The following is a 26567-nucleotide window of genomic DNA, read 5'->3' on the forward strand; positions in this document are numbered from 1 at the left end:
TAGCCTCTAACAAAGATTAAACAAGAGCTAAGTATAGACTAGAGGAGCTTTATATATAAATAAGTATAATAGTTTACTAGCTCTTCTAATTTTAACTTTACTATATTTTAGTAAATTTTTATAAGTAGAAGCATATTTAGATAATATTTAAAAAATATTTCATTAAATATTTTTAATATAATTTATATTAAAACTTTAATAATTTAAAAAAAAAGAAATTTAGATGACAAGCTTCTACGTACTAATGCATTTGCCTTGTTTAAAGACACGGAGTACAACGAAACCTGCATGCCGAGTTTATTCGGACAAAGTAGGAAGTACACAAAACGCCAAGCGTCTTAATAAGCGAGGAGGAATTTATAGCGCTTACATAATGTCGTATTAACGGTCACGCTAGTCGTATTATATTACACATTATACCGGTCCTAGGATTTTGGCTGCGTTTTCGTTGACACGTCTGCCTGGAACCTGAAACCATTCTCCTTTCCAAACCTATTTTCCTCTCATCAACTAACACAAATGTCCACAAAATGACCTCTGGTGGAGAAAACAAACAGCTCTCTCCCCTCTCAACATTTCCTCGTTTCTCAGACCTCGCCATCGAGCTTCGGATTCAAATATGGCAGGACGCCCTCCACTCCGCAACAACCAACCGTGCGATTCCCGTCGCAATCAACCACCACCCTGCAGTAACAATGCATTCCTGCATCCCCCTTCTCGGAAGCTTTTGCGGCCAACATAGCCATTGCCCGTCGTACAATTTTGATTCTGGTCAACCAAGCTCCAGCGTGGCTTGCATGTTCAATGGCTACTTCTCCCTCCCGGCCAACACTTCAGATATCGAGGACTATGCTTTACACAGCCTCAGCCTTGCCTGTACCGAGTCCCGCAGCGTTGTTTTATTGCTATACCCAGAAACGATGACCATATATAGAAAGATGTGGTATCCAGACGTCGAAAGTCATCAGCGACGTCAAGTGCGGTGTAATCCCGCAACAGACACTCTACTCGTCAAAGCCGTGCCGAGCTACTCCTCTGAGCAGAGGCATCCAAGTTTGTCTCTCAATAACCCTGGAGATCTCTACCATCAAGACTTGGAGAAGTGGTTCCCTCAGAATGCCGATATCTTCGCTAGTTTCCGATACATAATCTCGAGGTTTCGGCATGTGGTGTTTAGCTTCCTGAGCGACTTCCAAACGCCCAGACCGTTGATGTTCTCGGGAGCTTTCGACTGCACGCTATTTCAGCAATTCTTGATCTTTTTTGAGCGTCTTGAACATCTTTATTTGTGCTCCGATCCAGAATACTTGACGGCTGTTAGGGAATGGGAAAGAGTGGAGAATATTGAGGATCCCCGTGATGGTTCAATGGACAACATGGATTTGCAGAATTTTGTCGGTGTTTCGAGTGGTATTTTGAACTGTGACTACGGCTATAATAATTATGTGCGAGTTCATAGTGAACTTTCTGCTGATAGTGGGGAATGCTGCTGGGTGCCGATGCCGAAAGGTTTTGGAGGGAGTTGGTTGTTTTGCTCTAGAGATGTGTTTGACAAGAAGTGGTGAAAATGGGAGGCGTGAATGAGGTCATCCACGCAAAATAGATGAAGAAATTTGCCCCCGTAACATGCCCCGCCCAAGGATTCCGAATAGCCGACCGAGGAGGAGGGCAAAGAGTGGCAGCTATAATCCGGCTCACTTGAGCCCAAGGCAGCGACCGGCTTGAGCGGGAATTGTAGTACTACTCGTTATAAGGTGAGGTTTTAGTGTCAAGAAATAAGCTGCGTAGGGCCAAGTGAGGCACGCGCCTGCACCACCACTCGACAACCCTGTATCGCACCTTACTATGCGAGCATGGCTATTTGAACTTGGATGATCATGTCCAACTGCATTTTTTTCTTTCTTCTTTCTTTAAATCAATTCAATGCCTGTCGCAACGCTCGCTTATCTATGAACGCTCTCCTGATACACTACGTGATAATTTGACAGATCGCCTCACCTGTCGCCCCCCGACCATTGCTGAGGGGCCGATAGTCGGCTTGTGTGCACTTGTACAGTACAGTACTCCGTGGTCTACTGTGATTAGCGCACGCTCCTATAAGATGGAAGGCGGCAGGGAGCTCGACAATGAGCCTGACGTCTGCACAGAGGAGACTGCCCTCCTCGGCGTCGCGGGCGGGCATGTCGACATCGAGCCGCCACATCGCCCATCGCACCAGTCAAGGACGCCCTCGAGGCCGCCGTCCATTGTCTCCATTGTGCACATCCCCAAGGTCCACAACAATAAAGCCATCCTCAACCTTCTCTCTGCCATTTTCTTTGTGGCAGCCTCCGCCAGTGGCTTTGCTAGCGTGCCTCTTACGAAGATCGTCGAGGTTGTAGTCTGCCGTCAGTATTACGATCCAAGCCAGCGCTCTGGAGAGCCCATCAGTGAGAAGCTCTGCAAAATCGAGCCTATCCAGGCGAAAGTGGCTTTCCTTTTCGCCATTACGGGAATGTGCGAAGCCGCTGTTGGTTTTCTTGCTGCGTTCCCTTGGGGAATCGTTGCGGATAGGTATATCTTGCCAGCCACGCAACCCCTTTTTTCTTGGCTTTGTGCGCGTGTCGAAATACCGTCAGAGATTAATCTTACGTCACAGTGTCGGTCACAGGCCTGTCTTTTCAACAGCTCTCGTCGGAATGGCGCTCAGTGTGTTGTTCACGATGATGGTTTTGCGGTTCCCCGATGTCTTTCCCACCGAACTCATTGCCCTAGACTCCGCATTCCTCCTCATAGGGGGAGGAACTGCTGTGGTATGGGCTATATTGCTGAGTATGATTTCTGATATTTTTCCCGACGACAAAAGGTTCGTTCGCTTCTGATTCTCCATTTCGTCTTGTTAAATTCTACCACATTCACACATCTCATAGAGCCACGGCTTTTATGCAGTTACAGGTCAGCGGCCTGGTTGGGAACCTCGTCTCTCCAGCTCTGTCCTCAGCGATGATGGCTACCACTGGCCCCCGGCCCGCCATGCTCGTAGCCTTTTCTTGCCTGATGCTGGCAGCCATTGCTTTCTTGTTTGTACCCGAAACTCTCAGCCACAAGGCAGGCAATGAAGACGAGGCCGAGCAGGAGAACCGACCCTCGAGCTTGAAAGGGAGCTTCCTGCGCATCCTGGACGAGTTCAAGAAATCACTTTCGATTCTGGAGTCCCCATAGCTCATTCTCCTGCTGATCATCTGTCTGCTCATGACGCCGTTCACCGCTGCAGTTCTCCAGTTCTTCGTGCAGTTTGTCTCGAAGCGCTACGAAGTGTTAATCAGAGATACGGGGTACATCCAGACGACGTACGGCTTCGCGCAGATCATCCAGGCACTCCGAGTCCTCCCATGGATATCAAGCGTCCTGCTCAAAGACACCACACCAAAAGCCTTCAGGATGGCCAACGAGCAGGAACGAGATCTAAGTCTAGCTAAATGGTCATTTTGGTTTGTTCTTCTAGGGTTCTTCACAATGGCAGCCACTCCTAGCCTCGCCGTGTTTATCCTGGGTCTCCTGGCTCTGGCCATTGGCTCAGGCTACAGCTCACTGGTTCATAGTCTCATGAGTCTGTATGTAGATCCGCTGCATCAATCCCGGCTCTTTTCCCTGGTCGGGATGCTTGAGGTAGCCGGCAACCTGTACGGGTCGCCGATGTTGGCGGGACTGTTCACATTGGGGATACGGCTTGGTGGTGGAGGGATAGGTCTACCTTACTACGGGCTCGCGGTTCTCGCTGCGCTTTGCATAGGAGTCATGTCTTTCGTCAAAGTACCTAAGCATGAAGTGGTGGATGATTCATCCAGCCAGCCTGAGGAGCCTGAATAAAGAAATATCATCACCCGGGATGATCATCTTATACGCAGTTATAGTTTAGTATATTATATAGTTTGAGTTTATACCCACGGAGTAGAGGTGGTATTATTAATGCCTGAGTAGCTACGATATTGTCTAACTAAATACGTATTATCCTTCTTCGTATTTCTCTTAATAGTATAATTATTTCTATAATAATAATAAAGATTAAGAAATTATTATTAAAACTTTGAATACTTGCTAATTAAACTATAGATCTAAGAAATCTTGATCATAAAACTTTTATAATATATACTATATACTATCGAGCTCAAAGTGATATAGAATCGCCACGTTAACTTATTATATACGACGAAAATAAAAGCTGAGACTAGTATAGACTAAATAAAAGTAATCTTGTACCTTTAGTAGAACCCTCGCAACTTATATTAGCTCTAGATATATAGCATGTAAATGTATACAAGATCGCTATCTTAAGCTTATGGACTTTGCGACCGAGTGTAGCTGCGACCGTTTAATAATTAATTACACAATAACAACTAATCCAATTAGTTTCAAACTTGGAAAATAGTCTTATAAGACTAAGCTTTAAAATATCTTTAAAAGGTTAAAAGCTTAGTTTATTTGTGGTCCTGATTTCTAAGCTGAGACTGTTGCATAGGACATTTTGAAGATTTTGGTGTTCCTCGGCCCTGGCACTGCATTTTTCCGAACGTCACGTTACCATGATTCCTTAACTTGGCCAATAAAATCGCTACGTTTGAGCACAGACAAAATGTTGATATTTGGGTACAGGTACCTTACTTTAATAGTATAGTAAATAGCTAAATAAACTCTTAAATAACTTTTACAGTAAGGGATACTCGAGTCTACAAGCGAGTAGTTTCTTGAACTCACCCTCGACGTACGACTCCAAACAATCAGCGCAAGAGAACTGGCGAAGCTACTTGCCAAGGCGAAGCAGCTTGGGTATCAAGAGACAGATACCGTCGACGACGAAAATGGTGCCCCTCCTGTCTAGGGAGGCAATGCAAATTCACGATCGAAGCCCGACGCAATCAGAAACCCAAAGCTACCGGGCGCGATTGCTAGCCAATGTCGCCCTCACTCCACAACTTCATATCAACCACTTTCCCTCGAAAAAGCTCGAGCACCAAATCATACGAACACAGCCCAAGTCCTGCGAGACGAGCCTCTCTCGGCAAACACACATCTCAATGCCCAAAGGGCTACTCCTTCTGCGAAGGAAGGTGGCTACAGCATTCAGAGCATACTAGGTGTTGCGGGTATACATGATGAGGTACCAACAGCTGCTGGGACTGCTAAGAAACAGGGGCAAATGACTGGATCCGGATCGCAGGTCGTAGTTCGTGTTGCGAGGTCTCGCAATGCCCCGAAGAGAGGGCTGGCACAAGACACGAGAGGTGGAGTGCAGAGCCAACGTCCTAGAAAGTCAGTTCGAGCACCGGCTGGGAAAGTCATCTCTGTCGATTTCTGCCTAGCCTCCCGAGCTTGTTGTCATCTCTCGACTCGGAGCCATAATTTGAAGACAATGGCGATCGTTAAACCAAGCGCTTTCTGGTCTCCTACCCATCGCCCTTTCAAAGTTCTCACATCACTCATCTCGACTCATCCTCCCGCCGTTTGTGCAACATTCGCGATAAATATCGCAGCAAGATGCCGAAATCAAATTGCATGTATTTGGTTGAATCCGAAGGGTCTCAACACATATTTCAATACCGGATTTAGAGCGGATGACGACAACATAAGTCCGTCAAAATCTCACTCCGCCGACGGACGGACGTCGCGAACTCGCGGACTTAACATTGATAAGCAACTCGCGTGCTTAACATTAATAAGCCCGGAGCCCCTTGACACCGCATCAGGAAAAGATCGGCCGAGCGCAACGTCAAATCTCACGACGAACGAGCACTACCCATACTGACTCAGCCCTAAGCAATCATCGCCAGCGCAAAATCATAATGATTCATCTTGAGGCGCTGCGTGTGCCGGGTGTTATTGGACCGGCATACGAAAGCTTCGGCGGACGAGTCACAGAGCTATGTTAGCAACAAAACAAAACATGCCGTTGACGTACGGACTGGACTATGGGATTAAGCCGACTCCGTTGGGGATCAATAGGTATACATATGGCGGCCGCTGCTGACTTTCTGCTCTTTGATATTTCTTGTGTTCATTATTATTGCTATTAATATCCGAGTGCGTTCTTCTCAACTTTGTACCCCTGAAGGTTTCACCGCGTCATCGACAGCACAACAAAGGCTGCTTCCGCAAACATTCCTCCGATATTTCGAAAATTCTGCTTCGATATTTTTATAATCTAGAATAGAATTATGGATCACTTAAACATGGAGAGGAAGGAGGTCGAGGAGCCGGTTTCAGACGCCAACACAATGGTTGAGAAGCGCGAGACCGATACCGAGAATGATTCTACACACACACTCCAACCGGGGGAGCAGATGCCCGAGGACCAATTATCACCGGACGACTACCCAAAAGGGTTGCAATTCTTCTTCATCCTTCTCTCTCTGATCCTATCTATCTTTATGGTCGCGCTGGACTTGGTAAGTCCTTATCTCCCCTCCAGAGACGCTCGCTTATCATCCTAGACAATCGTCGCAACCGCCATCCCCAAGATTACAGACGACTTCCACAGCGTCTCACAGATCGGCTGGTACGGATCTGCCTTCTTCCTGACTGTGGCTGCCTTCACCTCGCCATGGGGTAAGGCCTTCAAGTACTTCACGCTGAAGTGGACTTATCTCCTCGCCGTCTTTATTTTCGAACTTGGAAGTCTCATCTGCGCCGTTGCTCCTAACAGCACGGCCTTGATTGTTGGGCGTGCTATTGCTGGGCTGGGCGCTGCTGGAGTTGCTTCTGGCGCCTTCATTCTTGTCGCTTTCATTGCACCGCCAGAGAAGCGACCTGCGTATTTGGGACTCATCGGCGCTTCGTATGGTATCTCGGCCGTTATTGGACCATTGCTCGGTGGTGTATTCACTGAGAAGGTGTCTTGGAGATGGTGCTTCTATATGTAAGTACTCTCCCATCAGACGACAACAACACAGCTAATAGCGACAGCAACCTCCCAGTCGGTGGCCTCGCCGCAGCTATCCTAGTAATCTTCTTCAACCTCCCCGCGCACGTCAAGCCCGCCAAAGCCACCCTCCGCGAAAAGTTCCTCCAAATGGACCCCATCGGAATAGCGCTCATCATGGCCGCCGTAGTCTGCTACATCCTCGCTCTGCAATGGGGCGGCGTGTCCCTGCCCTGGAGCAACTCCAAAGTCATCGGTCTCTTCGTCGGTTTCGGCCTGCTCATGGTCTGCTTCTGCATCGATCAATACCTCCTCGGTGAGCGCGCCATGCTTCCCCCGCGCCTCCTCAAGAACCGCTATATCTGGCAAGGGATGATGTACTCCTTCACCATCGCCGGCTCTTATTTCCTAGTCCTCTACTTCCTTCCCATCTACTTCCAAGTCATCGACAACGTCTCGCCCATCCAATCAGGCGTGCGCAATCTCCCTTTGATTCTCGCCATCACCCTCTCGACCATCGTCTCCGGCGTTGGCATTACCGTCACCGGGCGCCCAATGCCATTTATGATCGTCGGCGGCGTGCTCACCTCCATCGGCATCGGGCTCCTCTACACATTGGACATCGGCACCGGCTCGCCAGCATGGATTGGCTACCAAGTCCTCGTCGGCCTGGGCCTCGGGTTAGGGTTCCAGGTCCCGGTCTCCGCAGTCCAAGCCACCCTCCCTCAAATCGACATCCCGACCGGATCAGCAATGATCATCTTCGTGCAAACCATTGGTGGCGCCTTCTTGGTCTCCGCAGGGACTTCCGCGTTCCAAGCCAAGCTCACCTCCTCCCTCCAAGCTTCAGATGGCAACGTCGACCCATTGCAGGTGATCGGCACAGGAGCAACGGATATCAGGCGCGTGTTCTCCGCCACAGACCTCCCATTTATTCTAAGAGCGTATGTGGATGGGATTCAAACTGCGTTTATTGTCTCTATAGCCCTCGCCGTGGCGTGTACGTGCATTGCGTTTTTGGGGAAGTGGCAGAAGTTGAAGCCGGCTGATGCGCCGACGACGGAGGGTGTGGAGAGTGCTGCGGAGGAGAAGGTGGAGGAGGACTCTAGAGTTTAGGGGTGAGGGGTTGGTGTATGATATGTTGTGGGCAAAGGCGTGGTGGGTTTTGTTTTGGGGGGGCATAGAGATAGAGGGATAAAGGATGGGTGGTAATGGCATAGACAGGAGTCGAAGGAGTTAAGCATCTCATAATAGACCGAAAGAAAGAATATACCCTGTTATAATTCCCATTCTCTCAAAACAACCAGAGCAAACAGAGTCTTTCTCTCCTCGGGTCGAGCCTTCTCGATTCTTCTCTGGAGGCAGAAGAAAGCACGCCATCCCACGCTCAACGAGATTTTCAACCGGCCCCCTTCTCGGCGGAACATAAAAGCCGAGGAGGTGTAAGCAGACCAGAGAGCAAGCCTCAGCTTCTCGAACATCGGTGGATGTCGCCTTGGCGTGCTCGCTGGTGGTGAGAGCCGGTGACAGCTGACTGTGTACGGAATGCCCGACCGTTCTTGGATAGCGGGGAAGCTTTGTGCTTGGAATCTTGGGAGGTGGGAGCAAATAGGCACCACACCTTTCAAGCCGAATTGGAACCATATCGGGCTGTGGACGTTAACGGGATGCTTCAAACTGCGGACTCCAGCTTCCCCGGAACGGGGGAAAAGTTCTCACAACTTCAGTATACGCATATCCTAGTCGTGAAATAGTCTCTGGCAACTTATGTGCCAGTCCTTGCCGTTCTGGCACCCGTATCTGTTTTGTGTTGACAGATCGGATCGCTGTGAAGCGAGAACGGAAGCGAGCAACGAGAAAGGGGAACGGGAATGAGGGCCACCAATCAGCACGCTCGCCCTCAGCGCGCCCTTGCGCGAAGTGCAACAGAGCTCGAGGGCGCAATGTGATTGGCTATCTTGCGAGGTAACGTCAAACTTGAATCTACTACGACCAATTTATTCTAAAGAGCTTCGGTCAATTTGCTTGTTCCGCCTACACTTGAAAAGACGCAGATATTGCTGAAATAATCCCGCAAGGAGAGCCTTAGTCTGAGGAAGCTACCTTTCCCGCAGACCAAGACGCATACCAAGAGAGCAAACATATACCGTAAAGTTGACGATGAGTTCTATGTTCCTACGCCTTGTATCATGACTTCCATCCCTCTTTCCACTTGCGGTTGCTGATAAAGACAAAAGGTCGCCCCTTGATTCAATCCATCTCGCCCTGAGTAAAATATCATGCCCCATTCCTTCCACTACTGGTTGAACCCGCATGGCAGGTCACACCATTCACGATGTATGTACTACCATCGTTGTTCTGGATGCAAATATTCCCACCCCCCATCCCATCCCGCTCATATCTATTCCCATCTGCCACGTATCTCTTGCCCGTTGCGAATCCACGCTTTTCGAAGGGTGTTGCTGTTTGCCTTCCTTGTGAGCTGTCTGTTGCAAATCTACGCTGCCAGAAGTTTGTGGCTGTGTGCATTCCTTGTGGACCAAATCCTGCTTGTCCTTGGGAACCGAATCCACTCTGTCAAAAGCTTGTTGCTGTTTGACTTTCTTGTCAACCTTCCGTTGAAGTCGACGCATCGCATGCTCTTAGCCCTCACCATAAATAGGCGACATGAAAAGTTCAAAGATACCCATCAACGAGTACGCTCTGTCGTCTTCGCGCTTCGTCTCCCGCCCTTCAGCCCATGAGAAACGCTCACTAACGCTGAAATCTCCCAGAGGTGTGCCTTGAAGAGCAGCGATCGGTATCCCTGTCGCATCGTGGATTTGTCACTGCAAAGTCCACTTATTCCCAATCAATTTACCATCGACGTTGAAGAAGCTTAAGGATGCGGAGCAAGAAGCTCTTGTGATGTCCAGCCCCTGGACGGGAGCTTAGACAACGAGCAGCGTGTCTGATGTGCAAGGTTGCAAATCCATTTCTTGTTGCGCAAGGCGCGGTGTGCACTTCTTGCTGTGCTGGCCGCTCGAATGCCACTTCCAAGCTGGGTTTAGACCGTCGTGTGATTTCACGGGCGATTAGCTGTCCATATACATACACGCTTGTTCTGGGGAGCTTTTACAGCCGTCTGGGGTTTGGAACTCCTGTGATAGAATTTCCGATTGGCAGAAGAATGTTAGTGGCGATGAAGATGTTTGTAGGGGTGGATATCTGTATGGGGCCCCATGCGGTATGGAACTGGCCTTCAACTGTACCGAAGGCTGGAAATCGAGCAGTCGGTGAACCTAAAGCTAGGCATTTTAAGTACTCTTTATAGAGAGTTCGAAGTCAACAAAACTTTGGGGTGATATGATGGGCTGGGACTTGCCAGCTTAGCCTGAGCTCCATCAGAAAAGGAGAGCTGTCGATAACTCTCTCAGAAACTACGAACCATAGGAGAGAAGCATAGAGCAGGCATCCGATTCTCTACCCACCGCTGTATATAAGGCTCCCCTCTGAGCTCGCATTTCCAGCCACCCCAGAAAGAAAGAAAGAATTGGAGAGCCTCCAACGCCATGCGCCATCCGCAAAGAGTTTGCTGTGTTCTATCATACTGACACTCCCGCTCTTCACCAGCATTTGATTCAGTGTACCACTCCAAGTCCACAAGATAATTCTTATGCTGTGTAACCACTCCATGAAAGAAGACCAATCTATCCAAGCTTAAAAGCTTCCTCTCCACCCTCCCAAAGCAAAACCCTAAGCACCTACCCCGAAACCAGCCCTAATCCGTGGGCGCATGCCCAAACAAAAAGCTCACAGACTCTCCATTATAGGAGCGTAAATTCTCTACCGTCTACCCGACAACTATGACTCGCCATCGGAAAAAATAAGCCCCAAAGCAGGCTGCTCCCCCTCTCTCACCTGGCTATTTCCCTCCATCAGGCGTCCATCCATATTACTAAACTTCGAATTTGATTATATTTAACTTACTTATTTTCTATACTTCGGGAATTATTGCGGGGTAGTGGAGTAACACTAGTGATGGGTCCAATCCCACGTAGCGAAAAGGTGGTACCTCCGAGGACATTCCCCATCATTACCCCAATTCCGAGTGGAGATCATCCCCGCCCCCAGGAATCTCGGAGTCGCTTCTAGGACTGCGGTAATTGCGGGGTGATGGGGGTCATTTCATCCGCTCTTGAGAATGTCAAGGGACGATCCCCAGATTTAAGTCAGTCGCGTCTTTGCTCGATACAATTACAATACTCTACTTTGTGCTAAGATGTCCAACCTCATATCCAACCTTCCTCTTTCTTACTTTTTAGGAGCAATAATAGCTCTGCTTGCCTTCCAGGTCTGATCATCTTCTAGTATATGCCTTCCAAGCAAAACTAACCCCGTACTCAGATTATCCGCAATGTTTTCCTATCACCGCTGCGCCAGATTCCAGGGCCGTTTCTTGCAAAGGTCACACCGTATTGGTTGATCTTCACAGATCTCGCGGGGCATCGCACGACAACTCTGCATCGTCTTCATGAAAGATATGGCTCAACGATACGTATTGGGCCTCATGAGGTCTCTTACAGTAACCAGGATATTATCAAGGAAATCTATAGCCAGCAAACTGTGTTTTTAAAAGCCCCTGTCTATGATACCATGGTCGTTCCGCCAGGTGGAATTTTCAGCTTTCGAAAGAAGAAGCAGCACAGCCAAAGACGACGTCTTTTGAGTCATGCTTTTTCTCAAGCGAACCTCCTCGACACAGAGCCGCTGATCAGGGACCACGTGAAGAACGCTTTGTCCTGTATAAATTCCAGTTTGGGAGTACCTCTTGATATCTTCATTACATTTCGAAGATTGTCACTCGATATCGTCGGTAATCATGACCTCTACTATTCAATTCACGACCAAGCATTAACAGTGAGCAGGTGAACTCTTTTTGGGGATGAAGTTCAACGGCCTGAACTCGGTGGAACCCCCGGAGTTCCTGGCTGACATGGATCTTCACTTCATTCTCTGTGGTATTCAGCAGAACTTTCCACTGCTGTATCACTCCCTGTCGATTTTGCCTATACCATCAGTACGATACTTCCTTAGTGCTCGGAGCCGCCTTATCAAGGTCAGTCATCTGTTTCTTCATCCTGGGATGTCTTTATAATATCTGATATAGTATGGTGAAAACGCTTTCCGTGCGTATATCGCCCAGTATGGTAGAGACTCAGGCCGGCGAGATCTGCTAACGAAAGTTCTTATCGCGAAGAATGACCAACCACCATTGACCGACCTTGAAATCTATACTGAAATTTCAAATCTTGTGTTTGCAGGGACTGGTAAGTATATTGCCTCTGATATTGCGCCATGACGCACTGACACTGAGTTCAGACACGACAAGCACCACTCTGACATACCTCTTTTGGACCCTCGCAAAGTACCCCGACTGGCAGGTTCGACTTCGCACTGAACTCGCGACTGTCAGTGAGAGTTCGTGGTCAGATGGAATTCCTGCATACAAAGACGTTATGGAACTGCCCCTCCTGGAAGCTACAATCAATGAAGCACTTCGCTTGTATCCTGCCGCACCCTCGAGTATGATGAGAGAGACACCTCCTGGAGGAAAGGTTCTCAACAATGTTTTTGTACCAGAGAAGGTGAGATAAGAACTCATCTCCTGAGGTATCCTTGAATGTAGGATGACTGATTTCCTCAATAGACCGTTGTTTCGATGCAATGCTATACCACTCATCGCAACCACAGCGCCTTTCCAAATCCCGAACACTTCCTGCCAGAGAGATGGTTGAATGCGAGCAGCGACATGAAGCTCAACTTCATGCCTTTCTCAGCCGGCTCTCGTGCATGCTTAGGGATCAATTTGGCATGGATGGAATTGAAAGTCATCACTGCAGCGTTGTTAAAGAATTACTCGGTTCAATTGGCGCCAAACACGACGGACGAGAGCATGTCAATGATTGATCACTTTTTGGCCGCCCCAAAAGCTGGCAAGTGTGCTCTTATTTTCACGAAGATCAACTGAGCTTTGCACGGGAGAATTTGTATACGAGTACAAGGATCATAGGAAGACATGTACTACTACCGTGCATAAATTGATACTTTCGGCCATATATTTGCACTCGTGATGTCGTTCTTTCTTGCCCTCCGTCTTGGAAATGAACAGCTACTTACATAACCACGAGACAATCGAACAGAGCAGTTTTCAGCGGGTCTCTCCGTTCACCTTGGTACCCAAAAGCAGTTCCCGATTCTATGTGTTTCCTCCGAGTCGAGGAGCTGCCATCAGTCGTACGAGTGTCTCGGTCATTTCTTTGCAGCATGGCCAGGGCATTCCCTCAAGCTCAACCTTGAATGGGAGCAGTATCCTATTACTGCCATAACCGTTCGGATCTTGTGTCGTACCAAATTGTTGCTTCGCCCAGACCACAAGGCTGGCATGGAAGACAAATATAGGCAACCACAGTGGACATAGGAGATCTGATTTGGGTCGAGCAGCGGCGTCGTCTAGTATCCGCCAGGCATGCTGCACTGATTGATCGGATATTGTCCTCGCTGTGAGACTGCCTAGATCCGTGTCACTATCAGCACCTCTGTAGCCCACGATATGAGGGAGTACGAGGATTTGAGGGCATGATAAGTAAAGCCGACAGTAGTGGTAGAATGCCATTATTCCGGGAGATGAGAGTGTATTGAATGTCGAGTACCACCGGTCTATTGCCGACGAGATGATATTTTCCATTCGATAAGTTTCGGTGTGTGGAGAAAGAGGGACGAAGGGGTTGTGGAAATTCCTGACCATCTTTTTAGCTGGGTCGGTGTGGTGGGCATGTTGGCCAATTGATCGGCGAATATATAGTAAGTCGGAGAGGATGGCCATGAGCACGAGGACAGCATCGTCTTGTGATAACGATGCTGAGGTGATGCTATGAGTGCCTTTATCTTCCAGAAAAGCGTTGTAAATTTCCTGGAACTCAGAACCCGAAGAAGGCATCTTCGTCCAGATCTCTCGAGATGAGAACGAGCTCACTGCAAGATCCGAGTGAAGGCCGTATAGAATGTCAACCAGCCATAGGAACCATACGAAAGCACCACTTTGAATAGATTAGAATTGTTGAATGGATAGCAAACCGGGTGACTCAACCCACCCGTACGAAAAAGCACGCGGACCAAGGAAGTGTTCCAGCTGGGCAGAGTCATTGAGCCTCATTCGCCGGGTGATCTAACACAGGTGTTCAGCGGTGTCTTGCCATCTGCATATTGAAGTCTTACTGTTATCGAGGAGCACAATATTAGGGTTGTCATATCCCTAACTTGCTCGTCTGACGACAGTGCGCCATAGCTGGCCAGCAGAAGGGACTTGGGACTCAGTTCAGCCTACACCAGCCTACACAAATAGAGCCCGGGATTAGGTGGCATACAGCAACTAACGAGTCAAGGGAGCGCGACTCCCTGTTGTCAACTTCCATCATAACGGCCCATAGCTTTCCTCCTGCTAAAAACAGATCTCTGGCCTCGGATGGGGCATTCCCAGCATAGAGCGATGCTATACAAGCAGTCGCCAGGCGAAGGGGTGGGACGACGGACTCTCGAGAAGGCTGGGGGAATGGCAGCCGACCAAGGAAAACGTGACTACCACAGCATTTCGCGAAAGTTTCCCTCAAACCATGAAGTTCCGCTGGGGTAGGGATGGCAGGAAAGTCGGATAGCAGGGCCATTGGGTAGGTGAATGTCTGCTGCGCGCTGACCTGGACGACTCAGCGGACATCTAACCGATCTAACGACTAGGGTATAACCATACGTATGCGTTGAGATCTGTATGCATCAAGGTTTGGCAGTCGGCGGCTTCCGGGCTAGCAGCCAACGCAGTCTTGAAATTGGAGAGAAATGAGGGCGCGGGCAGCTCGTTAGCAACCGCAACATCGTGGCGTGTGGGATTCTCTCGCTCGCCTGGCCACCTTGATTCATGAGACTGCGACGACATTACGAGACCTTTGGGGGCGGGTTAGCAGCGAGATGCGAGTCGTGATGCTGAGGCAGCACGATGTGAGAAGGGGTTTACTGGCTACCACCGCGACGAGCGTACCAGGCGAGAAGAGGAAAAAGAGGCTGAGGTGCGGGAAATAGATGCGGGCGGCGAAAAGGGGGATCAACAGGAATTAAACGAGCTTGATGACCAATCCAATGACTAATGACTAACATATTTGATAAGCGAGCTCCCCCCTATCAACACCACTAAATCAAGCTAATATGGCTCCACCACATAACGCTCAATTGGCTCAAAAAGAGGGTCGAACTGCCTTAGCAGCTAAATGCTATAAGGCTGCTTTTCAAGCCTACGCGCAGCAGAGATGTATGACGTCGCTGAATCAACTGGGATAGCGTAGGGTATATTTATAGGGTTGTAGTAATTTAAATACGTTTATAGTAGGGGTTTAGGTAATTAGGCCATTTTGTTGTGGGGTTCAGTAAATAGCCGTAGTAGTAATAATAATTACCGGAGACGAGGGCGGGGTAATGCAGTTTGACGCATCCATCAGTTTACCCCAGAAACCCCGTCCCCTGGCAAAACGTCTCCCAGACGAAACAACCGCATCACCATCAGCACCAGCATGTCTCTCATCGACTCCAACGAAGCTCCGCAATCAGCTGACGTAGTCAATATGGATCCAGAGGGCACAACAAAGCGCACCACAAACAATGTTGTAAGGGAACAATCAATCCTCCGCCTCCTCTCCTTCTTTGCTGCGTCGCATTGGAAACTGATCCAACTCGAGACAGTGCGAAACATGTGACCGATCATTTTCAAGGCACGAGCATCTCGTTCGACATGGAAGAACCCGTACGTAGCCTCCACATCAGACCTTCTTAGTAATGTAATTGCTCTGACTTGGTAGATACGAGCGAGAGGCCGTTCTCTTGTCCCCATTGCGAAGTGACCTTTCCTCGCTCAGATATCAAGGCGAAACACATGAAAAGATTTCATTCCGTTCAAGCATCAGGAGAGTCGGAGCCTTCGGCGAAAAGGTTGAAATCCCTTCGGCTTGAAAGATCCAAAATCGCTTGTGACGAGTGCCGAAAGCGAAAGCTCAAATGCGACGACCGGCTTCCCTGCCAATCGTGTGTCACGAAGAAACTGCCTTGCACCATCTCCGCGAACAGCAAGAGACCTGGTAGACCCAGAACTCTGGCGGCACCTTCTTCCCTTGTTGACAATGTCCTGTTGGACAGCATGTTTGACGCGATGGGGACTTCGGGACCTTCGCAGTCATGGAATCATGTTGAATCGAGAGCCAGCGACAGCATCCCGGTATCGACAACTGCAAACGATGACATATCCAATTTGCAGAATCGCCCAGCCCCTTTTGTCTCGCAAGCGGCTGCAATAACGAATAGTGAGCAACAGCCAGGTCATGGATCAACAAATCCGGATAATGCCACCCTCGCCACCATCCAAGACCCATTGCTGACCGATAGCAATTTTTTGTTCGAAGGAAACATGTATGTTGACCATGATTTGGGCGACATCATGGAGTCGAACTGGCCGCTCCCGCCATTGGTCAGCACTATTGTACTCGCTTCCGCTTAGAGATATGCTGACCATGATCATAGGGTGTGGAAAATTGGTTGGACGACCTGGACAATGTTACCTTCGACGACGGAATATGGCTCCAAGCTCTTCCGGCTCTTGGGATTGACAAAGTCTCTCACATGGATGATGCTATCACCATAATGAGGGACCACTTCCAGCAGCGCTCGGGAAGATCAAGTCCCAACAGACAATCATGGTATTCGGCACCACCACGCTTGCAGATATACGACAAAGATGTATTGAACATTTTACTCAACCTTGCGCAAAGAAATTTGTCGAGCACTTTCAAAGTTTTCTCAAACTTCGAATATAATGGCGACACGAATTACGAATTATGTCTCGCAATGGCTGCCGTTGGGGGGCTATTTTCCACAACGGATGGAAGCACGGCTGTGGCAAAATCGTTATATAATGACGCCAGGAGAAAACATTTCGAAAAGTTGTTTCGAAAAGAGCCTTCTTCTTCGTTTGAATCCTCCCTCACCTCCGTCAAAACAGCTCTTCTTCTCGAGATATATGGACTATGTAGTGGAGACAAGAGAAGCTGCGAGTTTGTAGAAGTCTTTCACTACAACATGTTAGAAGCGATGGCGTTGGCATCACGCCTGCTGTCAAGAGCTCCGCAATCGGAGGTGCACAATCGTCTTGAGCTATCCTTAGTTTCTGAGGCATTGGAGGTCCTCGAGAGCTACCGTGTGCTCCTTTTACTACTTCCACCATGCTTTCCTGAGATTTTTGAGCCGAGTACAGCACCAGGCTACGACTCGTGCCGGGGCCCGAGCTCCTCATCAACTAGTTTAGCTGCGTTGATGACTCCCAACGCGCAGGTCGATCCATCTTGCGCTAATCTGCAAAATCTTGCGTCAGTCAGCAAGTACTTTTGGATGTCCAGCCCGCGAGGACATGAGTATGCACGAAAACAGCGATTATGGAGCCCTGAGTTTGTCGAACTTTCTTTGGAGCGGTGGATGAATTCGGATAGAAAATACGTGACCGATCCGCAGACTTTGGACATCTCCCAGGCTCTTCTCTACCATTTGGGCTGCATAAACAGCTATATGAATCTTGGAATGATACTTCGCTACTCCCACGAGTTCACCAAGCGGTCGAAAATTGCACGTGACAGTAACTTTGTTGACGCTATCCATCATTGTATTGCCGGGCCAGATTTCAAAGTCGCTCGTTGGCATGCTGAGATTATGCTCCAACTCATCAAAAAGGCCATGTCGATACCTTATCATCTCAATCAATTGACCAAGGAAAGACAGCGTATGGTCGAACCCCCTCATCTTCCGTACTGTATATACTTTGCGACCTTGATACTTTGGTGTGAGGAAGCTGAAGCTTCTGGCGGTCACTCAAGCAAAGAAAGCTGTATTGAAAATGGTATACAGCTATTGGGCTCACTCAAGGTCCGTGTATCTAGAGTATTGGGAGGTGCTCTGTACGAAGTTTTATCAGAAGGGCAACGATCATCAGGTTGACGCAAGGTGAGGGCAAGGCGTCGAATAATAATCAAAGCTACGATTCGGTCAAATATCCCAAATCACAAATGAAGTTATGGTACCAAAAATATGAACTTTTGCTAAGTTAACCTCAGCATATTTGACAAGTCCGTCACTCCCTGCGTCTTGGTCAAGCTGCCTTCCAAGACTTCCAACACAGGAAGTTCCGCAAGGTGGCTGATGACCGAGTGCAGCGTTGGCAGTTCTTTCCACCCAAGTTTGTTGATTTTGAATCGGACATCGGCTGGGCTGGCAGTCTGAAAAGACTGTACTGATGACTTTTCTAGATCGTTCACTAGAAGAACGTCGTAGTCGGCGTCCGGTTTGTCGCTCCCGGTGCCTGGAATGTACTTGTGCAGTAGAAGTCCTTCACTCTCGCCTTCTGTTTGTACGGTACTGGCCTCGTTTTTCTGCAGATTCTTCCATTCGAACTCCCCCCAAACGGCACCCCTCCAGGACGCTTTAGCGACAAACGAGGACTCATTGCTTCGAGTGATATCGATGTCAGAAAACATTTTTGATACGCCTAGTTCTTCTCGTCCGGTAAGAATCGGGTCGGTGAGGTTTTCCAACATTATCGGGCAGTATACACCCTTGCGAACCCGGCCATTGTCTTCTCTGTAATTGACACCATGGACGTATAAGGCCAGTAAGGTATACCCACCTCCACCTAACCATGCCATGTTTTCCAGTGTTTCAATCGAGTAGGACGCTGTTGCTACAGTATCAGGTCTCTCGAAGAAATATTTGCTGTTTGGAAAGATGCCGCGGAGTAGAGTGGCACTGGTCTTGAATTTGACCACGGCTTTTGTTGTTGTTGACTGGCGCAAGGACTGGCGGTGTGAATTCCCATAGGCATCTTGTCGCGGACCAGGTAGAGGGCCAAAGACGATTGGCTGCCTCCACCGATGGGCATGCTGCTTCCATTTGTGTTCCCTAAGTATTTGAGTAGAAGCGTGAATTTCATGGTGGCTCAAGGCGTGTTCAATGTATTCGTGAACTGTGGCGGATAGCTTTAGCCTGCATACATGAGGAGTTCTAGAACGTAGCGTCTTACCTTTGAATTGCGAGTTGCTTTTGCCATCTTTAGCGGTTCCATCACCACCTACTTGACGACTGTACTCCTGTATCCTTGATGCTCGTTTGTAACGAGCCAGGTTGTATAATTGAAGTCGCTCGGGCACCTCGAAAGGAGTGACAGATTTGTCAAGGAAAACGCCTAGGGAAGCGCCGTCTTCGATAGCCATGGCACCTCCTTGTGCCAAGTGAGGGGTGAAAGGGTGCGCCGAATCGCCAAGCAGTGCAAGACGTCCGGAAACAAATGTTGGGAGGTTCTCCATGTCGAACAATGGATAGACTTTTATTGTTGCAGGGTCAGCCATTTCCAATAACTTTCGTAGCCCAGGGTGGAAGTCGTTGTATACTTCCAGCAAAGTAGTTTTTGATGCAGCAGTTGTGAAGCCGTCGGTGCCTTTAGACAGCGACCTAGCCGAAAGTTCAGCTGGGTGTATGCAAACAAAGTTAAGTAGTTGGTTGTAGGTCGTCGGGTACAAGACAATTTTTCGGTCGGATGAGTACCACATGTCCATTGATCCCTTAGTTTCTGCAAAGGACTTTATGTCTGGATCTTGCAACACGGCTTCTCGTTCGATGATGAAGCGAAACGCACTATGGCTTCCTCTTATTGCCTCTGGCGTAGCATCTGGAGTGAGAAATTTACGCGTTTTCGAATGAACGCCGTCGGCCCCTATCACAACATCTGCTGCGTGGGAAGTACCGTCTTCAAGAGTCATTGTCGCGGTCTGCGCATCAACCGACAGCACACGCGAGGAAGTATGTATCCTAGCTGGTTTCCCTTCTCCTTGACTCGAAATCGCGGCTTCTTTGAGCTGGTTATGCAAGTGAGCTCTGTGAGCCATGAGCCAAGACTAAAGAACGGTTAGACTCGATCCTCTGTCTCGAAATGTTGTAGGCTCACATTTTGCCACTTGTGGGCGGACTCGATGTTTTTCGTCACAGCCAACAGTTCATTGTTGGCCGAGAAGAATCTCGTCTAGGCCAAAGTCAGCCCCGAGAACGAGAAGATCTTCTCCCAAGCGGAAATACCTGAATCAAAAGAATAGCACCACTATCCCTTGGATCGACTCCAAGATGTTCCAAAACGCCGGTTGCATTTGGTGCCATATGAATAGCAGCGCCGATCTCGTTCGCAAGCAGGGACTGTTCATACACATCGACTTGATGGCCTTGTCGTCGCAAGGAGATGGCAGCAGTCAAGCCTCCAATACCTGCCCCGCATATTATTACCCTCAACCCCTCCTCTTTGTGCGCGTCGTTCTCAGCATCGTGGTGAGTGCGGTTGATACCGTTGATACCACTGAGGGTCACGTCGGTGACGACTTGGGTGGTACTGTTCTTTAGAGGCATGGCTGATACTTTTTTACTCCAAGGGAATGCAATCAATTGTGCTACACTTTGGTTCTATGCTTCTACTTATTTCAGGTCCAGACATGAGATCTTCAGATCTGAGGTAATACGGTAATTTGGGGGGGGGGGGGGGGGGGGGGGGGGGGGGGGGGTCACCCGGAAGTTGGGGTATGCGAAGCCCCCACTGCGGGGTGAGTTAATACGTGACGTGTTGGATATTGCACCACCTCGCGGAATTTCTTTCCAAGTTTGCTTGTGACAAATAACCTAAGATCATCCGGAGAGGGGAGTACGGTACCTGCAGGACGGACAAGGTAGAAAGCCAGGGCCGTCTCTAGCAGAAAAATATCCCCAGGGCATACTACGTAGAAGACGAGGATAAAAATTGAATGCTGCTGATGTACTCTTAAGTTGCCACTTTGAGAACCTCCACGATAGACGATGACCCCCTCGAGACCGTAGTGACCGCACCGGATTAGCACATTTACTATTCCCCACCCTTGATTTGCCGAAAGATTCCAGGCGCTCTGACTGGCGGCTCCCGAAGAACACAGGTTCGGGATTTTATTGTTGAAGTAGCCCTACTTTCAAAAGTACATCATACATACAGCATCTTGAATTAGATGCACCGCACCGAACACAGCCGACCAGCTTCCCAACCTCAAACAACAAACTCTTGAAAATGCCAAACCCAATCAAAGACCTTTACAAAAAAGATGATGAATCTTTCGAATATTTGTATGAAGAAAATGTAACGGTGCCTCTAAAGGGTGACAAAGGACTTGTGAGGGTCAACGTTTATCGCCCGAAGACGAAAGGGATGAGGCATCCTGTTCTGGTGACATATGGACCGTATGGCAAAGACATCCACTACAGCCAGTAAGTTATTCCATGGACCACAATGTCAGGACACTTGCTGATTTCCTACAGCTTCCATGCCAATTCTTACAACGAAGTTCCACAAGAACATCACTCGCCTCATTCAGCCTGGGAGACGCCTGACCCTGGCTTCTGGACGAACCATGGCTACGCTGTTGTGAGAGCGGATGAGCGAGGGTGTGGTCAGTCTCCCGGCATCCTTGATACCATGTCAAGGGGCACCTCTGAAGCGTACTTTGACGTGGTCGAATGGGCCGCCAGTCAATTGTGGTCAAATGGGAAGGTGGGACTACTTGGGATTAGCTACTACGCCGGCAGTCAATGGAGGGTCGCGGCACGCCAGCCAAAAGGTCTTGCCTGCATAATTCCGTGGGAAGGAATGTCCGACTATTACAGAGATCGGTGCAGGCACGGCGGTATCTTGTCAAACACGTTTATAACATGGTGGTGGAATCGCCAGGTAGGATACGAAATTGGCATTGTGGCTATAGTTGCTAATCCGAGCTCAAGGTTGTGACCAATCAATATGGACGTCCTGGCAGAGCTGCCCGGAAATGGGGGTTCGATACGATCGAAGGTGACTTGCCTGAGGAGGAACTAATTTCAAATCGTCGGGACCAGACAGCCGATAACGCCAAATATCGTTTCCGCGATCAGGACTACTATGCTTCAAAGGAATACGATATGAATGACATCAAAGTCCCGGTGCTCTCCGTGGCAAACTGGGGAGGCATCTTGTTACATCTGCGGGGCAATGTTGAGGGCTACTTGCATGCAGGATCCAAACACAAATACCTCAGATTTATCACCGGCAGGCACGATTTACCATTTTACACGAAGGAGCTTGTGCACATGCAGAAGACCTTCCTAGATGCTTTTCTGAAGGACCAGGACACCGAAGGATGGAAGAGTGGTCAGGCGCCCCGTGTTGGGTTTGCTTTGAGAAAGGGAAACATTGGGTACAATGATCCCGAAGCAGAGAAGCAGTATGCGTTTCGGTATGAGAATGAGTGGCCAATCAAGCGTACAGAGTACACCAAATTCTACCTCACCTCCTCCCATGGCCTTACCGAGAAACCGGGACAAGTAAACAAGGAATCGACAGTGTCTTACAAAGCGCCAGCAAGCCTGAAAAACCCCGAGTACGTCCACTTCACCACGGAACCATTCAAGCAAGAGACAGAAATCACGGGGCATATAGTGGCACATCTCAATGTGTCGGCCTCAGCCATGCCGGATTCCAAGACATCGCCTTCCGAGATTGATCTATTCGTGACTCTAAGGCATCTGGATGAAAACGGAAGCGAGACATTCTACACTGGAACCATTGGGGATCCCGTTCCCGTGACAAAGGGGTGGCTCCGAGTGAGTCTGCGCAGAACAGCCGACAATCACCCGCGCAATCAGCCTTGGCACCCCCACCGGGAATATCTCTCCACGGATGTTCAGCCAGTCGTTCCGGGAGAGGTGTACGCTGTGGACGTCGAGATCTGGCCGACCAATGTCGTGGTGTCTCCCGGTAATAGATTGGTACTGGAGTTGTCATCGGGGGACACGCAGGGGGCAGGACTCTTTGAACACAACTCCGAGATCGATCGTCCCTCGGATGTTTTGGAGGGTTTTAACCATGTCCATTTCGGGCCAAATGTTGACAACTGGGTCGTCATACCTGTGATTCCGACCTAGACTTAGTGACCTGCTTTATATATCGCGCGTCCTGCAACTTTAGACTGCAAATCTTAGACAATACAAGACTCATTCAGCACTTGACTGCCTTACCCCCACTTTTCCAAAATGTCCTCAGCTGCATCAGATTCACCCAGGAGCTCCCTCCGCCCTCTCAAACGCCACATCACCGCCCATGATGCTTCGGGCAAAGGAATTTTCAGCGATAAAGTGCCCTCCGAGGCCCATGTCCGTCAATCGACCGGCGGTGCGATGGAATTCTCGCTCATGTACACGAACAAGCACGATCCATTGCGTCTCGCTGACGATGCAGACGTCGAAGCATATGCATCATACCTCAAGACGCCTCCTGCACTGACGATTCCCGGCGGTACAGTTTGCCGCACTGTCGATTTTGCTCCGGGATATACTTCGCCTATGCATCGCACAGTCTCTCTTGATTTTGGCGTGGTCTTGGAAGGAGAGGTCGAGCTGCAGCTTGACTCGGGAGAGACCAGGCTTCTGAAGCGAGGAGATGTCTCCGTGCAAAGGGGAACCAATCATGCATGGAGGAATACAAGCAAGGACCAGTGGTGTAGGATGCTGTATGTGCTACAAGCTGCTGAGTCGGTGACTCTTGCAGGTACAGCTCTGGACGAAGATGAGGGTGGGATTGATTGAATTTGCTGAGATGTATTTTCAATGGCTATCCATGAGCTTGGGTATGCCACGCATGAGAGGAATGTATTGTGTCTTTAAAAGAATGCACTGTTCCACCAATTCCAGTTGTGATATCAGTTTTCACCAATATCCTTCCTGCGAAATTACCCAACTTTGAGTGATAACATTCATTCGCACAACCAACTAGAATAACTGCTCTGTAACGGTACAGATAATAGTCTAATAAAGAGATGCATAAACTTTGTTTGAAAATCATATCCAACTTGGCAGCGAAATAGAAGTCCAAGTCCAAAGAGAGGGCATTTTGATGAGTTTGGCGATTTCGCTTCAGACACTGTACTGCCATTACCATTCCCCCCCAACCTCGTAATGAAAAATACGATCATTTATCTTGCCCCCTGTGTTTTTCCAGCATCGATCAACGCCCTAGAAACGGGTTGTCAGCATCGCTCTCGTGTAATCCCAGGCGGCACTCACGGCAACAATATATACACCTAAGAACATTAGTGTGACAGGAATGACATCTGCAGCGTTGGGTCCAGCTGGTCGAGACGACAATGAATGGTTCCGGCTCGTGGCACGATAAGGCGGGACTCGGCGCCTGGATGGTGGCTCTACCTGGGGATCCGCTGGCTCCAACAGCTGGATTGTCGGCGTTGATGGGAGAATATACTGCGCCTGGGGCTGACGATTCGGCTGCCTCTGGTGCTGCTCTTCTTGGCCAGTGTGGTGGACATCATAGGTTTGCAGCAGCTCCGAAATACTACTGGGAATGACGAAGGTTGCGGTGGACGATGACATGGTGGTCTGCTTTTTCTCCTTTTGCTGTTACTTCGTGAGGATGGGAAAGATCATGGCACGAGAACCTTATCCTCCTTCAGCAAGGCCTTCCTCACTCAAATGGGGTTTGGTGTGGATTACTCTCATGCGGGCAATCCTATGTCCGAAGTACTTCGCCTCCCCACCGGCCGTCCGTTGTTAGCCCAGATTGTTGAAATTGCCGAGTTGGGGTCGTCGATTAAGCAGCACAGCAATTGGGAGTACTTCTCAGTCGTGTCTGGGAAGTTTGATTCAAAGGGCATTTTTATAGTCTCAGATATCTGCGAAGAAGTGTGAACAGAACATACCTTTCCTTCTTCCACTCGCCGCTTCCTCTTCTACTTTGAGACTCAATACCGCGAGCTCAGCCACTACCACTGTCCATTCATCCATCCACAATATGCCATCCCCAAGCAACAGATCCCTCAAGGGCTTCCCTCAACTTACGGCTGCTTGTATTGAAGGGAAGCCTCGCTCCGTCCGTCACCGTCAGCACCAATTCCACCGTCTCCATGATGCATTGATCGCAGCAGGAGCTTCAATCGTCGAAGCCCTTCAGGATGACAATAGCTTTTTGAGGAGAGAAGCAGTCCTTGAGTATTCGCTGGCATTGAGAGAATTGCGATCAACATATGAAAGCGTCAGTCTGGAAGCTGAAATTGCCGCCGCAAGGGCTGTCGAGCAAGCGCGAGATAGTCTGCATCGCAAGGTCGGTGTGGGTATCGTGTATATAAGGCCAGATCGCACAAGAGCCGACGTATATGGGACTCTGAGCCCACTATGTGCAGCGCTGGCAGCAGGAAACTGCATCGTTGTGGAGGTTGGTTCGCTCAATGTGCTCCGAAATATTACTAAAGAATGCAGATGCCAAATACCACGCGGAGAACGACATCGATTCTGCGGAGAATTTTGCTGGACTCACTGGATCACGATACTTTCGCAGTCTCGGACGCGGTTCCCCCAAATGAGTTCCTCGAGCAGTGCGTGGTAGTACAGCAAAATGGCATTGACACAGATCTGCCTAATATCATCTCCACATCGGCGAAGAGGCTCGTTTCACCCCCTTTATCGTCATTGAATATCTTTTTCGTCGACAGAACAGCCGATTTGGAGAGAGCGTCTCGCAGTGTTCTTGAAGCAAAATTTGCATTCAAAGGGACAAGCTCGTTTGCTCCTGCTGTTGTGTTTGTGCACGAGGCAGTACGTAGCCAGTTCTCAGATTGTCTGTTACAGGATGTACAGGCTTTTGCTGGCCTTGCGACAGCTGAATCTGGAACGGTAAACAAAGTGGATGTCAAGACCGCAGGAGGGCCATCGGAATTTGAGGGTTTGATTTCTGATCCAAGAGGAAGAATAGCCTTTATCAAAGATCTGTGGGTCAATGAATTCTAGAAAGGTCGCAAACGGCTAACAATATCGCTAGGCAAAACTATAAGACGTTGGTCAAATCTGAAGCTCAGAAGCAAACCAACCTGCTACTATACAGCGCTACAAGTATGGACGATATGATAGACTCAATAGCGGACTTGACAGGCAATCTACTTGATACACCATCCTCGGCATTCATATTTGCCAGGTTGCCAGAGGCCAAGTACCTTGCAAATGCAGTTGCTGCCGATTTTACCTGTGTCAACACATTTCCTGTGGAACTCCTAGTTGGGCCACAATTTCCCAGGTCCATGGGTGTCATCGCAGACACAAAAGCCTTGCCTCGATACATTCGCGAAATCTTTGAAGAATCTCGGCCAGTCATTTTGACACCAAGTTCGACATCTCAGATGGTGGAGAGTGGGCTTACTCTTGAACAACCTGGCTTGCGGTCACAGTTTCTGGACTGGACCGAGCTAATGCAAGCACCTCTAAGACCTACAGGTCAGAGACTTGGCAAGAAGAAAGACTTTTTCGCGGTTGCTATTGGTGTTGGGGCAGGTGTGGTAATAGGCATGCCGCTCTTGATACTGACAGCGTTCGTGGGGAAGGTTGTGATCCGAGGGCTGTAATCTATAGTGTCCAATAAAGCTAGCTTGCATCTCGGAAATCTACAGTCTTTTATAGCTGCTATGCAGCGCCATATACACATGGCTACAACCCTAATTCTTTTGTGATGCGTTTAACTGAC

At 49.0% G+C, this 26567-nt stretch overlaps 12 protein-coding genes across 12 annotated transcripts; 10 read left to right on the forward strand and 2 right to left on the reverse strand.

The window, feature by feature from the left end:
• Window positions 1-530: 530 nt before the first annotated feature.
• Window positions 531-1565, forward strand: BP5553_05654 (Uncharacterized protein; the record flags this gene model as incomplete). Its single annotated transcript, XM_032014277.1, has 1 exon — window positions 531-1565. One exon carries the CDS (start codon window positions 531-533, stop codon window positions 1563-1565), a length of 1035 nt encoding a protein of 344 aa, XP_031868958.1.
• A 536-nt stretch (window positions 1566-2101) lies between these two features.
• BP5553_05655 (uncharacterized protein) lies at window positions 2102-3201 on the forward strand (the record flags this gene model as incomplete). Its single annotated transcript, XM_032014278.1, has 3 exons — window positions 2102-2553; window positions 2639-2845; window positions 2910-3201. The coding sequence occupies 3 exons, from the start codon at window positions 2102-2104 to the stop codon at window positions 3199-3201; spliced, it is 951 nt and encodes a 316-aa protein (XP_031868959.1).
• Window positions 3202-3231: 30 nt separating this feature from the next.
• BP5553_05656 (uncharacterized protein) lies at window positions 3232-3849 on the forward strand (the record flags this gene model as incomplete). Its single annotated transcript, XM_032014279.1, has 1 exon — window positions 3232-3849. The coding sequence occupies one exon, from the start codon at window positions 3232-3234 to the stop codon at window positions 3847-3849; it is 618 nt and encodes a 205-aa protein (XP_031868960.1).
• Window positions 3850-4612: 763 nt separating this feature from the next.
• Window positions 4613-5782, forward strand: BP5553_05657 (uncharacterized protein; the record flags this gene model as incomplete). Its single annotated transcript, XM_032014280.1, has 3 exons — window positions 4613-4632; window positions 4691-4841; window positions 4886-5782. 3 exons carry the CDS (start codon window positions 4613-4615, stop codon window positions 5780-5782), a joined length of 1068 nt encoding a protein of 355 aa, XP_031868961.1.
• Window positions 5783-6206: 424 nt separating this feature from the next.
• BP5553_05658 (Uncharacterized protein) lies at window positions 6207-8011 on the forward strand (the record flags this gene model as incomplete). Its single annotated transcript, XM_032014281.1, has 3 exons — window positions 6207-6422; window positions 6468-6892; window positions 6940-8011. 3 exons carry the CDS (start codon window positions 6207-6209, stop codon window positions 8009-8011), a joined length of 1713 nt encoding a protein of 570 aa, XP_031868962.1.
• Window positions 8012-11156: 3145 nt separating this feature from the next.
• On the forward strand, window positions 11157-12905 carry BP5553_05659 (Uncharacterized protein; the record flags this gene model as incomplete). Its single annotated transcript, XM_032014282.1, has 6 exons — window positions 11157-11228; window positions 11282-11750; window positions 11803-11993; window positions 12045-12204; window positions 12257-12522; window positions 12585-12905. 6 exons carry the CDS (start codon window positions 11157-11159, stop codon window positions 12903-12905), a joined length of 1479 nt encoding a protein of 492 aa, XP_031868963.1.
• A 228-nt stretch (window positions 12906-13133) lies between these two features.
• Window positions 13134-14864, reverse strand: BP5553_05660 (uncharacterized protein; the record flags this gene model as incomplete). The annotated part of the gene is made up of 3 exons (XM_032014283.1): window positions 13134-13974; window positions 14312-14628; window positions 14682-14864. 3 exons carry the CDS (start codon window positions 14862-14864, stop codon window positions 13134-13136), a joined length of 1341 nt encoding a protein of 446 aa, XP_031868964.1.
• A 628-nt stretch (window positions 14865-15492) lies between these two features.
• On the forward strand, window positions 15493-17956 carry BP5553_05661 (uncharacterized protein; the record flags this gene model as incomplete). The annotated part of the gene is made up of 4 exons (XM_032014284.1): window positions 15493-15585; window positions 15662-15722; window positions 15778-16439; window positions 16493-17956. The coding sequence occupies 4 exons, from the start codon at window positions 15493-15495 to the stop codon at window positions 17954-17956; spliced, it is 2280 nt and encodes a 759-aa protein (XP_031868965.1).
• Window positions 17957-18057: 101 nt separating this feature from the next.
• Window positions 18058-20404, reverse strand: BP5553_05662 (Uncharacterized protein; the record flags this gene model as incomplete). Its single annotated transcript, XM_032014285.1, has 4 exons — window positions 18058-18977; window positions 19035-19905; window positions 19956-20030; window positions 20084-20404. The coding sequence occupies 4 exons, from the start codon at window positions 20402-20404 to the stop codon at window positions 18058-18060; spliced, it is 2187 nt and encodes a 728-aa protein (XP_031868966.1).
• Window positions 20405-21086: 682 nt separating this feature from the next.
• BP5553_05663 (Uncharacterized protein) lies at window positions 21087-22969 on the forward strand (the record flags this gene model as incomplete). The annotated part of the gene is made up of 3 exons (XM_032014286.1): window positions 21087-21283; window positions 21335-21743; window positions 21794-22969. 3 exons carry the CDS (start codon window positions 21087-21089, stop codon window positions 22967-22969), a joined length of 1782 nt encoding a protein of 593 aa, XP_031868967.1.
• Window positions 22970-23077: 108 nt separating this feature from the next.
• BP5553_05664 (Uncharacterized protein) lies at window positions 23078-23629 on the forward strand (the record flags this gene model as incomplete). The annotated part of the gene is made up of 1 exon (XM_032014287.1): window positions 23078-23629. The coding sequence occupies one exon, from the start codon at window positions 23078-23080 to the stop codon at window positions 23627-23629; it is 552 nt and encodes a 183-aa protein (XP_031868968.1).
• Window positions 23630-24848: 1219 nt separating this feature from the next.
• BP5553_05665 (uncharacterized protein) lies at window positions 24849-26448 on the forward strand (the record flags this gene model as incomplete). Its single annotated transcript, XM_032014288.1, has 3 exons — window positions 24849-25268; window positions 25313-25821; window positions 25872-26448. 3 exons carry the CDS (start codon window positions 24849-24851, stop codon window positions 26446-26448), a joined length of 1506 nt encoding a protein of 501 aa, XP_031868969.1.
• Between the last annotated feature and the right edge of the window lie 119 nt (window positions 26449-26567).

Source organism: Venustampulla echinocandica (genome assembly GCF_003357145.1).
Source record: "Venustampulla echinocandica strain BP 5553 chromosome Unknown scaffold_3, whole genome shotgun sequence".
NCBI classification, from domain to species: Eukaryota; Fungi; Ascomycota; class Leotiomycetes; order Helotiales; family Pleuroascaceae; genus Venustampulla; species Venustampulla echinocandica.